This window comes from Pyrus communis, chromosome 12 (assembly GCF_963583255.1).
Source record: "Pyrus communis chromosome 12, drPyrComm1.1, whole genome shotgun sequence".
Taxonomy (NCBI): Eukaryota; Viridiplantae; Streptophyta; class Magnoliopsida; order Rosales; family Rosaceae; genus Pyrus; species Pyrus communis.
This window is the reverse complement of record NC_084814.1, coordinates 25127793-25139743: the sequence shown is the minus strand read 5'-3', so window position 1 is coordinate 25139743 and position 11951 is coordinate 25127793. Positions and strand designations below refer to the sequence as shown.

Below are 11951 nucleotides of genomic sequence, written 5' to 3'. Positions count from 1 at the left end.
TCTTCCCTCCGGCATGGGCAAGGCGTCGAAGTTTTGGTCAAAATCATATAACAACCAACAGTACGGTCGTTTTATCTTTTATGTTTGGCTCATATTTTGCAATAGATGCCGCCTGCTGAGAGGCGGTTGATGCTCAAAGGCGGCGTAATGTTCGTAAATTAGCAGTTGCCCAATGGTTAAATTACGTAGTTTATGTTGTCTGCCTCTCCCTTGATGTTGCCCATAAGTTAAAATTCCACCTGGTAAAGTCAGACAGCACAGAATATGAAACAAAATGGATGAATTCCAATTGTGCAATGCTGGCAGTATAAAATGCAAAAATTGGTAAAAATTCTTCCTCTTTAATTCATCGAATCGAATGGATTTCTGTCCTTGTCTTTAAAAAGAAACAGCTAACTGGAAAACGACGAAAAAATTTGTCATAAATGACGATAATTAGTCTTAATTAATTTAATATCAAGCAGCTGTACTAGATATAATTATTATTTATAACAACCCCGAGGGGACAATATGTGCCATTACTCCAACCGCACGAAAACGGAGAGAAATAGAGAGATGGCTGCATCAAGGGAGCTAATTGAAGCATTTCCAATGAAAAGTGGAGATGGTCCCAACAGCTATGCCAAGAACTCCACTTACCAGGTTCTTCTTTTGTTAATTTTGTGGTCTGATGAATTTTCGATGTCTTTCTATACAAATTATGGTTCCAAAACGAAGTAACTGCTATATAATCATGTCTCACAATCTCTGGTTTTGCAGAGACAACTAGTGGATGCTGGCAAAGAAATTCTAAGCAAGACAATTGCCGAAAAGCTTGACGTAGAAATCTTGTTATCTTCCAATAGTACCTTTCGCGTTGCGGATCTTGGTTGCTCTGTCGGACCTAATACATTTTCCGCGGTTGAAAACATACTTGAAGCTGTAGAGTTCAAGTATCAAAGCCGAGGCCTGAGTTCTCAAATCCCTGCCGGATTTCAAGTCTTCTTCAATGATCACACCTCGAATGATTTTAACATGCTATTCCGCTCCCTCCCACCAAACAGGCGGTACTGTGCAGCGGGCGTACCTGGTTCTTTCCACGGTCGCCTATTTCCTAACGCTTCGATTCACTTTTTCCACTCTTCTTTTACCATTCATTGGATGTCTAGAGTGCCGAAAGAGGTTGCAGACAAGAACTCCCCTGCTTGGAATAAAGGACGAATCCATTACCTAAATTCCACGGAGGAAGTAGTAAGGGCTTACAAAGCTCAACATGCCGAGGACATGGAGTGCTTCCTCCATGCCAGGGCACAAGAGATTGTGCATGGAGGACTGATGGCACTTACCATTCCAGGCCTCCCTAGCCTCCCTCACGAAACCTCTCATCCTCGTGCAGCGCGAAACGGGACCCATCAACTAGTAGAATCTTGTCTTACGGAGATGGTTCGAAAGGTAATGAAAATATGTTGCGACTTCAAACATTATTCTCCCATATTTAATATGTGATAGATGAAAAATTGGAAGATGAAATATCTTTAATTGAACTTTACTAACATTCTAGTTTTCCCTACTGCAGGGCATGGTTAGTGAAGAGAAAGTAGATTCGTTCAACGTACCGATATATTATATGTCACTGGAAGAATTGGAAGCTGCTGTAGAACGCAACGGATGCTTCAGCGTGGAGAGAATCGAAAATCTGCCATTTCCACAAGGCAGTGGCTCTATTAGCAAACTAATCATATCTCACATCAGAGCTGCCATAGAAGGGCTCATCAAGCAGCACTTTGGCCATGAGATTTTAGACGAGCTCTTCGACTTGTGTTGCAAGAAATTCGAAGAGCAACGCCTCGAGTATGAGTCAGGGAGGCCGATTATCTATCTTGCTGTGCTTAAACGCAAAGCAAATTGATCGTTACGGTGTTCTGGTGTTTGTGAAGTTGCTACATTTAATTTTTCTTGAGTTTCTTTGTTATGCTTAGTGTTTAGTTCACGACTGAATAATTGACATGTAAAATTGTAGTTATGTATTTGTTAAAGAAATTAAATTGTCTTTTTGGCAAAATAAAAACAAATAAATTAAAGAAATAAGACGTTGTCATGGGTGCTCTCTCTCTCATCCTTTCGTGTTTTCCTTTTAATATCCCACCTCCAAGGGGAGAACCTAAAAAATCTAGGTATAAAAGTAAGACGAAAAAAACTAACGGTAACAAAAACAAAATGTAAATTTCTCGATACTTAGCTCAAGTGGCTTGGAAGGACGAGATGGAAATGTCGGATTCCCCTTGTATAACCGAAAATTCGCTGTGGTAGAGAGATATTCTCTAGCCTGCAAAATATATTAAATCTGTAGCAAAAACAAAGTGTGAATTTCACGATACTTAGCTCAAGTGGCTTCGAAGGACGAGATGGAAATGTCGGATTCCCCTTGTAACTGAAAATTCGCTGCAGGAGCGAGATACTCTCGAGCCTGCAAAATATATTAAATCTGTTTGAAAACCTTTGGATTCACATATAATTGCATTGTATTTTATTAAGCTAGCCGTCCAATTTGTCTTACACTGCTTCATTACCATTAACTATTAAAGTTGCTTTTAATTGATTTGTTTCTGTGTTTTGATTATCTCTATATATGCCCCTCAAGATACAATATTGACATAAAACCCCTCTCTCCCAGAGAAAGAAACCGAGAGACATGGCTGCAGCTGAGGAGGAAACCAGTAACTTCTCTGAACCTGAAGCACATCCGATGAGCGGTGGAGATGGTCCCAACAGCTACGCCAACAACTCAACTTTGCAGGTAATGTGGATTCACTTTCTTGTTTAAACATCCAGTTGCGAAAACCGTTCTTTTGTAAAGCTCATTCTGTTACTGAAGATTTTGATGATCTCTTGCGAAGCAGCAATTAACAACTCCGATAACGATTTCATCTCAATGTTTACTAAGATTGACGCATTTTATGTATGGTTATATTAACATGTAGCAAATAGATTAATAAATATGTTGACGGGGGTTTTTGCACTTTTGCAGAAAGGAGCCGTGGATTCTGCAAAAGAACTTATAAGCAAGGCAGTTGCCGAAAAGCTTGACACAGACGTGTTGTTATCTTCTATCACCTTTCGCGTTGCCGATTTGGGTTGCTCGGTCGGGCCAAATACTTTTTTGTCTGTTGAAAACATACTCGAAGCTGTTGAACTAAAGTATCAGAACCAAGGGCTGAACTCAGAAATCCCTGAATTTCAAGTCTTCTTTAATGATCATACTCTCAATGATTTTAACAAGCTCTTCTACTCCCTCCCGCAGAACAGGCGATACTATGCTGCAGGCGTGCCTGGTTCTTTCTACGGCCGCCTATTTCCTAATGGTTCTATTAACTTTTTTCACTCATCTTATGCCCTTCAGTGGCTTTCTAGAGTACCAAAAGAGGTAGTGGACAAAAATAGTCCAGCATGGAACAAAGGACGAATCCATTACTCAGATTCCACTGATGAAGTCTTAAAGGCTTACGAAACTCAACATGCTGAGGACATGGAGTGCTTTCTAAATGCCAGGGCACAAGAGATTGCAGAAGGAGGATTGATGGTACTCATCATTCCAGGCAACCCCAATACTCTCCTTCATTCGAATTCAATGGGACATGTGACCTTTCAACTTATAGGGTCTTGCCTCATGGACATGGCTAGAAAGGTAAGCAATGATATGTGTTGTCATATGAAATAACTTTTATATAACTTAACCAGCAACAACAACAAAAAATGATACTTCAATTCTTGCGCTGCGTACAATTGCGAAAGACATTTCCTTTATCGCTGCTATGTGTGCAGGGAGTAGTGAGTGAAGAGGAAGTAGATGCATATAACATACCTCTGTACGCCATGACTCCCCAAGAACTGGAAGCTGCTGTAGAAAGAAATGAACATTTTAACCTAGAGAAGTTGGAAACATTACCTCAAGTGCCGATTCCTCGCACTGTCCCTTTAACCCAACTCGCATCACATGTGAGAGCTGCCTTTGAGGGAGTTATCAAGCAGCATTTCGGAGAGGAAATCTTAGATGAGCTCTTTGACTTGTACCTTAAGAAACTTGAAGACCAACCCTCTATCCTTACGTCGGGGACTTCAACTGCAATTAACTTTCTGGCCGTTCTTAAGCGGAAGGCAAATTGATGCGATGAAGTTTGGTATTTGTCAAGCTATAGTTAAACTTCCTTTGCCTTATAAATTTGTTGGATTCGCCTTGTGAACGAAGAAATCGATGCTCTTGTTTAAATGATGTTTGTAAAACTTTGCCTCCAAATATAATTGATGGTATTCTATTAATTTTCTTTAATGGTCACACTCCAAATGATTTTAACATGCTCTTCCAATCCCTCCCTCCGAGCCGGCAATACTATGCTGCAGGCGTACCCGATCTTTCTAGGTTCATATATTTCCCAATGCTTCCATTCACTTTGTTCACTCTTCTTATGCCCTTCACTGGCTTTCTAGAGTGCCGAATGAGGTAGTGTACAGAAACAGCCATGTGTGGAACAAAGGACAAATCTTTTATTCAAATTCCACTGATGAAGTCGTAAGGGCTTATGAAGCTCAACATGCTGAGGACATGGAATGCTTCCTGCATGCCAGGGCACAAGAGATTGTGCATGGAGGATTGATGCTGCTTATCATTCCATGCCGCCCGAATGATGCCCCTCATACACTTTCTTCGTGAAACCAGGCTCATCAACTTCTCAGGTTTTGCCCCATGGACTTCGCTAGGAAGGTAAGAAAATGACCCCCTGCTCTAAGATTGATTATATAACACCATAATGTATCCGACGGAATGACTTCTATGTGTTTTTCCTTTATGCAGAGAGTAGTTAGGGAAGAAAAAGTAGATCCCCTTCTTTTAATCTACCTTTGTATTACATGTCTCCCCAAGAACTCAAAGCTGCTGTGGAGAGAAATGGTTGTTTTAGTAGAGACTCAGAGAGAATGGAAAACTTACGTTGTGTCCCATCACTTGACAATGTTACTAAAAGTAGCCAGTTACTTGCATTTCATGTTAGAGCTGCCACCAAGGGACTCGTGAAGCAACAATTTGGAGACAAAATCTTAGACGAGCTCTTTGATTTGTATCGCAAGAGAATCGAAGAGCAACCATCCATCTTTGAGTCTGGGAAGGCAATTAACCTTCCTGTTGTTCTTAAGCACACGAAAAATTGATTTGAACACGCTTTTGTGGTATTCGTCAAGCTGTTAAAATACTTTCCGATTAAAATGAATCATCTATCACATCCGCAACGCATTGATAAGCCAATCAAAAGTTATGCTTCGGTTAATGCTAGACATTGATCTCCTCTAGAACTTTCGAATTCTAACATCCCTGTGCATTCTATGCATGAAGTTCATGTGTCACATACTTGATCTTGTACTACTCGATCGATCGAGCTAGTTCCTTATTATTCTTGCTATGCGCTTTCCTTTAACATCCCTGTGCACTTCATGTGTCCTGAAGAACTGGAAGCTGCTGTCGAACAAAACAGATGTGTTAGCCACAAGAGATTGGAAAACGTACTGAATCAAGTAATGTCACGTATTGACTTTTACAAATGAAACCATGTTATTGACTTGGGATACAGCCACTGTGATGTACGTGTTGTAGGTAAGTCCACATGGCATGAGTATATAGAGGCAGTCCAGGGACGGAGATGCAATTCCATCTAGGACTTTTTCAATTGTTAATTATACCATAGATAAGATATTATTCGATTTTATGCATAAAAGTCTTTAACAACAACAAAAAAACATAGAAAAAGTTGAATAGTTGGTCTGAAATTGCATCACCACCATGGACTTTTGCAGTTGTACTTTCTTCTACATTTCTTCATTGATTTTTCTTTGTCTTTGATTGGTGTCAAGTAGCAGTGATGATGCAATACAAATATACCATCAACATCTCCCCTCCAAGAAAACACAGAGAGAGAGAGAGAGAGAGAGAGAGAGATAGAGATGGCAGCACTGGAAACCAGTACATTCTCAGAAGCATTTTCAATGAAAGGTGGAGATGGCCCTGACGGCTATGCGAAAAACTCTACGTTCCAGGTTCTTGTATTGTATTCTTAGATTGTGTATATGTGTGTATGTGTGTTTATTTATGTAGGTATAAAAGTAATCTTCTGTTGTGTAGAGAGGAGTTGTGGATGCTACCAAAGATCTTCTAAGCAAGGCAATTGCAGAAAACCTCGATATCGAAATCTTATCATCGTCCAAAACCTTTACCATTGCAGATTTGGGTTGCTCTGTTGGTCCTAACACATTTTATTCTGTCCAAAACATACTCGAAGCCGTGGAGTACAAGTGCCAAACCCAAGGGCTGAATGCTCAAATCCCGGAATTTCAAGTAGTTTTTAATGACAATACTCCGAATGATTTTAATACGCTCTTCAAATCCCTCCCCCAGGACAGGCGATACTATGCAGTGGGCGTGCCTGGCTCTTTCTACGGTCGCCTATTTCCTAATGCTTCTGTTCAAGTTGTTCACTCCTCATATGCCAATCACTGGCTTTCTAGAGTGCCAAAAGAAGTAGCAGACAGAAATAGTCCGGCGTGGAACAAAGGACGAATTCATTACTCAAATTCGACTGATGAAGTACTAAAGGCTTATGAAGCTCAATACGCCGAGGACATGGAGTGCTTCTTGAATGTCAGGGCACAAGAGATTGTTTACGGAGGACTGATGGTGCTTATCATCATAGGCCGCCCTGATGGTACCCCTCATTCTCTTTCGCAGGCAAATATGACCTTCCAAATTTTAGGATCTTGCCTCGTTGACTTGGTTAGAAAGGTACACAAATACGCAATCGCATAAACAGTCTAATAAGTTATAAATCAGAAACAGAAGAGAACTTTGTATCCGATTTTACAATAATTGTGCGTTTTTTGTTTAATGCAGGGAATAGTTGATGAAAAGAAAGTAGACTCTTTCAACCTACCTATGTACTGCATGTCTCCCGGAGAAGTGGAAGCTGTGGTAGGACGAAATGGATGTTTTAGCATGGAGAGAATAGAGAACTTACCTGCTTTCGCACCACCGGACAATGTCTCTAAAGCCAAACTGCTTGCGACTCACATGAGAGCTGCAATGGAAGGAGTCGTCAAGCAGCACTTCGGAGAAGAAATCTTAGACGAGGTCTTTGACTTATACCGCAAGAAAATTGAAGAGCAATCCTCAATCTTTGATGCAGGAAAGTCGATTAGCTTTCTCGTTGTGCTTAAACGCAAGGCTTAGAGATTGGAACTTATATTATGTTTGGAGTCATGGGATAATCTTCCCATTAGCTTCTAAATGATGTAGTTTCCACCGTTCTGTTTTTCAATTTCCTGTTGTAATCTTCTAAGCGTTTATACTGTTCTGTCTTTCATGGGGTGATTTTGTAGGAAACACGTCTGTTGACGACCGTTTCTTCAATTTCCTGATTTCATACAAACACGTTGAACCTTTCACTGAAAATTTAGCTAACTGCTTCACCAAAAAAGCATCTCACAAGTGCTTCTTCAGAAAGTGCTTCTTACACCAAGGAGCACTTTTAGCTTTTTCTCCGACTTATCCTAGGCATGAAGTTCATGTGTCGCATAGTTAAAGCTTTTTACCTTGAATGCATGGATTAATGTCACGTATAGCAGCTTCTCAACAGTCATCAGTACATATAAATTACAGCAGAAGAGGAAGCTAGCAAGTTCTGTGAAGGTTTTCCGATGAAAGGCGGAGATGGTGCGGACAGCTATGCCATGAACTCAACTTGCCAGGTTCCTTCTCATGAACTCTACACTTTACTCATTAGCGCAAAGGAATTAACGACACTTCTTTATCTTTTGAGTTGTTTTCCTAGATCAGGGCGATATTTTGAAGGAAGAACAAATTACAAGCAATTTTCCTTCCTTGAATGTCATTTAGATTTGCTGTACCTTGATGTCTTGATTTGAGTTTAGTTAGGTGTGGTCCTTTTTTTCTATCCCAAAGTTCGGGCAATACTATGGAGACTAATTGCTTAGACTAAATTTTGTAAACCATATGACGTGGCCTTTGATGATTCTTGCCCTTTTCTCACTCACTGAAAGCATAAAAACCCTAACTCTCTTTGCGGCCGACTCCTACTTTTGGGTGTGGTCGATGGCAACCCCTTTCCAACCTTCCTTTCCAACTCCAACTTCTCCTCCTTCTCTGTTTCCCTTTTAGTTTATGCGTTTCCTTACTTTTGGTATGTGCTTCGGATTTCCTTGAGCTTTGTCCCAATTCACCTAAGTTTGTCTTAGATATGGGCCTTCACGCCCTTCTCTTGATTTGATGCTAATTTCCATCATGCATCCTCAACCACCAACCTTTGCTATTCAGTCCGGGTGCTTTTCCTTGGCGATGCGCCTAAGTGTTGAGCTGATGTTAAAATGCTATTTGCACTTTTTGGTAAGATTATGAGAGCGCTTATTGCATAGGTGATTCGCTCAATCTCATTTTTCGTTGGTGGTGGCCTTGCACTGGAGGCACGTTTAACTTGGTGTATGCTGGTTTCCTCTCTGATTTTAGGATTTTGTTGTTATTTTTCAGTTGGCTCCTTTTAGGCCATTCTTTTGCTTTTTTTTTTTTAATGTTGGCCTTGTATTAGATTGTGGGCTGTCTTTTGAACTCTCTTTTCTTCGTTCTAGTTTTTTATTTAATGGAAATCACTATAACTAAGTTTGACAAAAACCAAGACAAAAAAAAAAAAAGGATGAGAAACAATTAATGTAAAAGAAAAGAAAATTATTATTGACACTCAAAAATTTTTATTTTGTTCTCTAAACTTTCTACAATTAGAAAAAAATTACCAAAGGAAAAACACATTAGAAGTTGGGGTGCGTTTGTTGCATCAGACTAACTCGGACTGGACTAATTTTAAGAACTAAGTTGGACTGACTTAGACTAGACTAAACTATATAACTTAGTAAAATGTTTTATGTCGGATCGAATTAAGAACTAAAATAATAAAATAAAAATATTTAATTCTATCTTTTACATTTTTTTTTCTTTTTCTTTTTTCTTTTGCCTTTCCAGTACACCCTCTCTCTCTCTCTCTCTCTCTCAAATGCTCTTCATTTTTTTTTCCTTCCCGTCCAACTGCCTCTCTGTCTCTCTCTTTTTACTTTCTCGCTCATCACCAAGTTCTATTCTTTTTCACCACCTTCTCCCTCATCATCAAATTCCATTCTTTTTCCTTCATTCTCAAAAAAAGCTTCTGATTTGTCATATGGGTTTTTTCTCTGGATTTTTCACAAGCTTCTGAATTTCATTTGGGTTTTGGCAGATTGGTATTTTTTGTCTTCTGGGCTTTGGCTGGCATTGTGGAATTTGCCGACAATGTCCCGGCGGATGAAGGTGATGGGATATTGGGAGTTGAGGCCGAGGATCTGAGCAGAGGAGAAGAGAGAGTAGGAGAGAGTGAAACAGAGAGCGGAGAGAGGCAGTTTAGAGACCCGTTGGATTACATCAAATAAATCCGAACGGCTCAGATGAAGAGAAGGAGAGAGTAGGAGGATAGGAGGAAAGCCTTAGATCTTGTGAGATGGATCTGTCACTGTCAAAAGACCAAGAAAACGATCATCTTTTCACTTTACAAGTTTGAAGCAGAGAGAGAGAGAGAGAGAGAGATGGCAGCAGCACAAGACAGCAGTGAATTTTGCAAAGCATTTCCAATGAACGGCGGAGATGGACCCAACAGCTATGCCAACAACTCCACTATCCAGGTTCTATTTTACTGTTTTTATTTGTACTTTTATTGTAAGTGAAGTGGATGGAGAGATGGAGTTGGTCAGTCCATAGTAAAAAAAATTTGTAGAAATTTAATGTGACTAGCCAAAGATTTAATCTTTTCGTAGAAAGTCTTAATCTTGAAATTCCATTCATGAAATATTTATATAAAAAAGAGATCTACGATATTAATATGGCGTCTATTTTATAGTGCGTCTGAATGTATTGTTGAAGTTTATCTTATAAAGTGTAGATTTATCAGAGAGACAAGCAATACGGTCCACTTTCAACGAGATGAATATTGTTATTAATTTGGTAATTGCATACGTCAAGTGTGCGATTTTATCACAAAAAATTTCGATATTAGTTGAAATGAGATTGATATATCTAAACTCTTCTTTGTTTCTTTCTCTAACTGATGTGGGGTTTCTAGGATAAAGTTGTTTCTATATTAAAGAAAATGTGGAGGTTTGAAAAGGATGTGGATCCAAATTGTGAGGATCCTAGGAATGCTCGTATTTTAACCATTCATCGTACATCGTGCGATTAGAAATTATTTGATTTTTTTATTTAAAATTAAACACAAATAGTAGATGACGAAAACTAACCGTATAATGTACGATAAACAGCTAGAATGTTGGGATCTTAGAATCTCAAAAGAGGATCCGGAGAGGATCCTCTTCCGTTTGAAAACTGCACGATTTGTTGGTTGTGTGAATTGCAGTCCGAACCGAAACTAATTTAGTCCTACATCTACAAATCTATTTGTAATTAGCGACTGCTAATCAGATGGATTAGGTAAATTATGAATTCTTTAAAATAAAATTAACATGCTCGGTCTCTTTTTTGTAGGGAAAATATGTGGATTTTGCCAAACAACTTACAGTCAAGGAAATTGCAGAAAAGCTTGACATAGAAATTTTTCGATCTTCCAACACCTTTCGGATGGCGGATTTGGGTTGCTCCGTTGGGCCTAACACATTTTCTGTGGTCGAAACCATACTCGAGGCCGTGCAGCTCAAGTATCAATCTAATATGATGAATTCCCAATTCCCCGAATTTCAAGTTTTCTTCAATGATCACACTGCGAATGATTTTAACATGCTCTTCAAAGCCCTCCCTCGCAACAGGCGATACCATGCAGCCGGCGTGCCTGGTTCTTTCCATGGTCGCATATTTCCTAACGCTTCAATTCATTTTTTCCACTCTTCTTTCACAGTTCATTGGCTTTCTAGAGTGCCAAAAGATGTAGCGGACAGAAACAGTCCTGCTTGGAACAAAGGGAGAATCGAATACTCAAATTCAACCAATGAAGTAGTAAGGGCTTACGAAGCTCAACATGCTGAGGACATGGAGTGCTTTCTGAATGCCAGGGCACAAGAGATGGTGCGCGGAGGACTGATGGTACTCATCATTCCAGGCCGCCCCAATGGTACCCGTCATTTGGCAAGTGCGACCTTCCAACTTTTAGAAGCTTGCCTAATGGAAATGGTTAGAAAGGTAATACTAGGTGAAAGAAATTTGAGAATTTTATGTCACGTATTTATGTTCACGATTTTTCTTTGTTGAGTTGCGCTATATGTTCAACTGGTGCTATATGTTGATGTTCTTCCTCAATGCAGGGTGTTATTCCAGAAGAGGGAGTAGATTCTTTCAATGTACCTGTGTATTTCACGTCTGCTCAAGAACTGGAAGCCGTTGTAGAGCAAAACGGATGTTTTAGCATAGAGAGAATGGAACATTTGCCTCACATGAACGTAGATGACAGTGTCTTGACAAACTTTGCATCTCATCTGAGGGCAATCTTGGAGGGACTCATCAAGCAGCATTTTGGAGAAGGAATCCTAGACGAGCTTTTCGACTTGTACAGTACGAAGCTTGAACAGCAACGGTTTATGATCGAGTCAGGGAGAACAATCCAGTTTTTTGTTGCGCTAAAACGCAAGGAAAATTGATTTGAATATACTTGGCGTTTCGACTCGTACCGTCAGAATCCTAGACGAGCTTTTCGACTTGTATTTTCTTTGATCATTGTTATGCTTGGCGTTTTATTACGACTACCTGACATTTTGCTTATTTAAATTTGTAGAACAAAAATTTGTATCGAATCTTCACCTGCTATTTATTTTTCCGTTGACCATTATCATATAGATAATAGTTTGATGTGTTGCATTTTAGTGTACCACATATGCTTAACCTCTCAAACAACATG

At 39.6% G+C, this 11951-nt stretch overlaps 4 protein-coding genes and 1 pseudogene across 4 annotated transcripts; all 5 read left to right on the top strand.

Annotated features, from left to right (window-relative positions):
- Positions 1-523: 523 nt before the first annotated feature.
- LOC137711741 (loganic acid O-methyltransferase-like) lies at positions 524-1888 on the top strand. Its single transcript, XM_068450995.1, has 3 exons — positions 524-642; positions 760-1431; positions 1556-1888. Exons 1-3 carry the CDS (start codon positions 556-558, stop codon positions 1886-1888), a joined length of 1092 nt encoding a protein of 363 aa, XP_068307096.1. The 5' UTR covers positions 524-555.
- A 771-nt stretch (positions 1889-2659) lies between these two features.
- Positions 2660-4143, top strand: LOC137709778 (loganic acid O-methyltransferase-like). Its single transcript, XM_068448762.1, has 3 exons — positions 2660-2776; positions 3008-3664; positions 3802-4143. The coding sequence occupies exons 1-3, from the start codon at positions 2672-2674 to the stop codon at positions 4141-4143; spliced, it is 1104 nt and encodes a 367-aa protein (XP_068304863.1). The 5' UTR covers positions 2660-2671.
- Positions 4144-4147: 4 nt separating this feature from the next.
- LOC137710246 (loganic acid O-methyltransferase-like) lies at positions 4148-5181 on the top strand (annotated as a pseudogene).
- A 759-nt stretch (positions 5182-5940) lies between these two features.
- LOC137711742 (loganic acid O-methyltransferase-like) lies at positions 5941-7499 on the top strand. Its single transcript, XM_068450996.1, has 3 exons — positions 5941-6060; positions 6146-6802; positions 6911-7499. Exons 1-3 carry the CDS (start codon positions 5968-5970, stop codon positions 7244-7246), a joined length of 1086 nt encoding a protein of 361 aa, XP_068307097.1. The 5' UTR covers positions 5941-5967; the 3' UTR covers positions 7247-7499.
- A 2125-nt stretch (positions 7500-9624) lies between these two features.
- On the top strand, positions 9625-11951 carry LOC137711571 (loganic acid O-methyltransferase-like). The gene is made up of 3 exons (XM_068450823.1): positions 9625-9735; positions 10592-11239; positions 11362-11951. Exons 1-3 carry the CDS (start codon positions 9640-9642, stop codon positions 11692-11694), a joined length of 1077 nt encoding a protein of 358 aa, XP_068306924.1. The 5' UTR covers positions 9625-9639; the 3' UTR covers positions 11695-11951.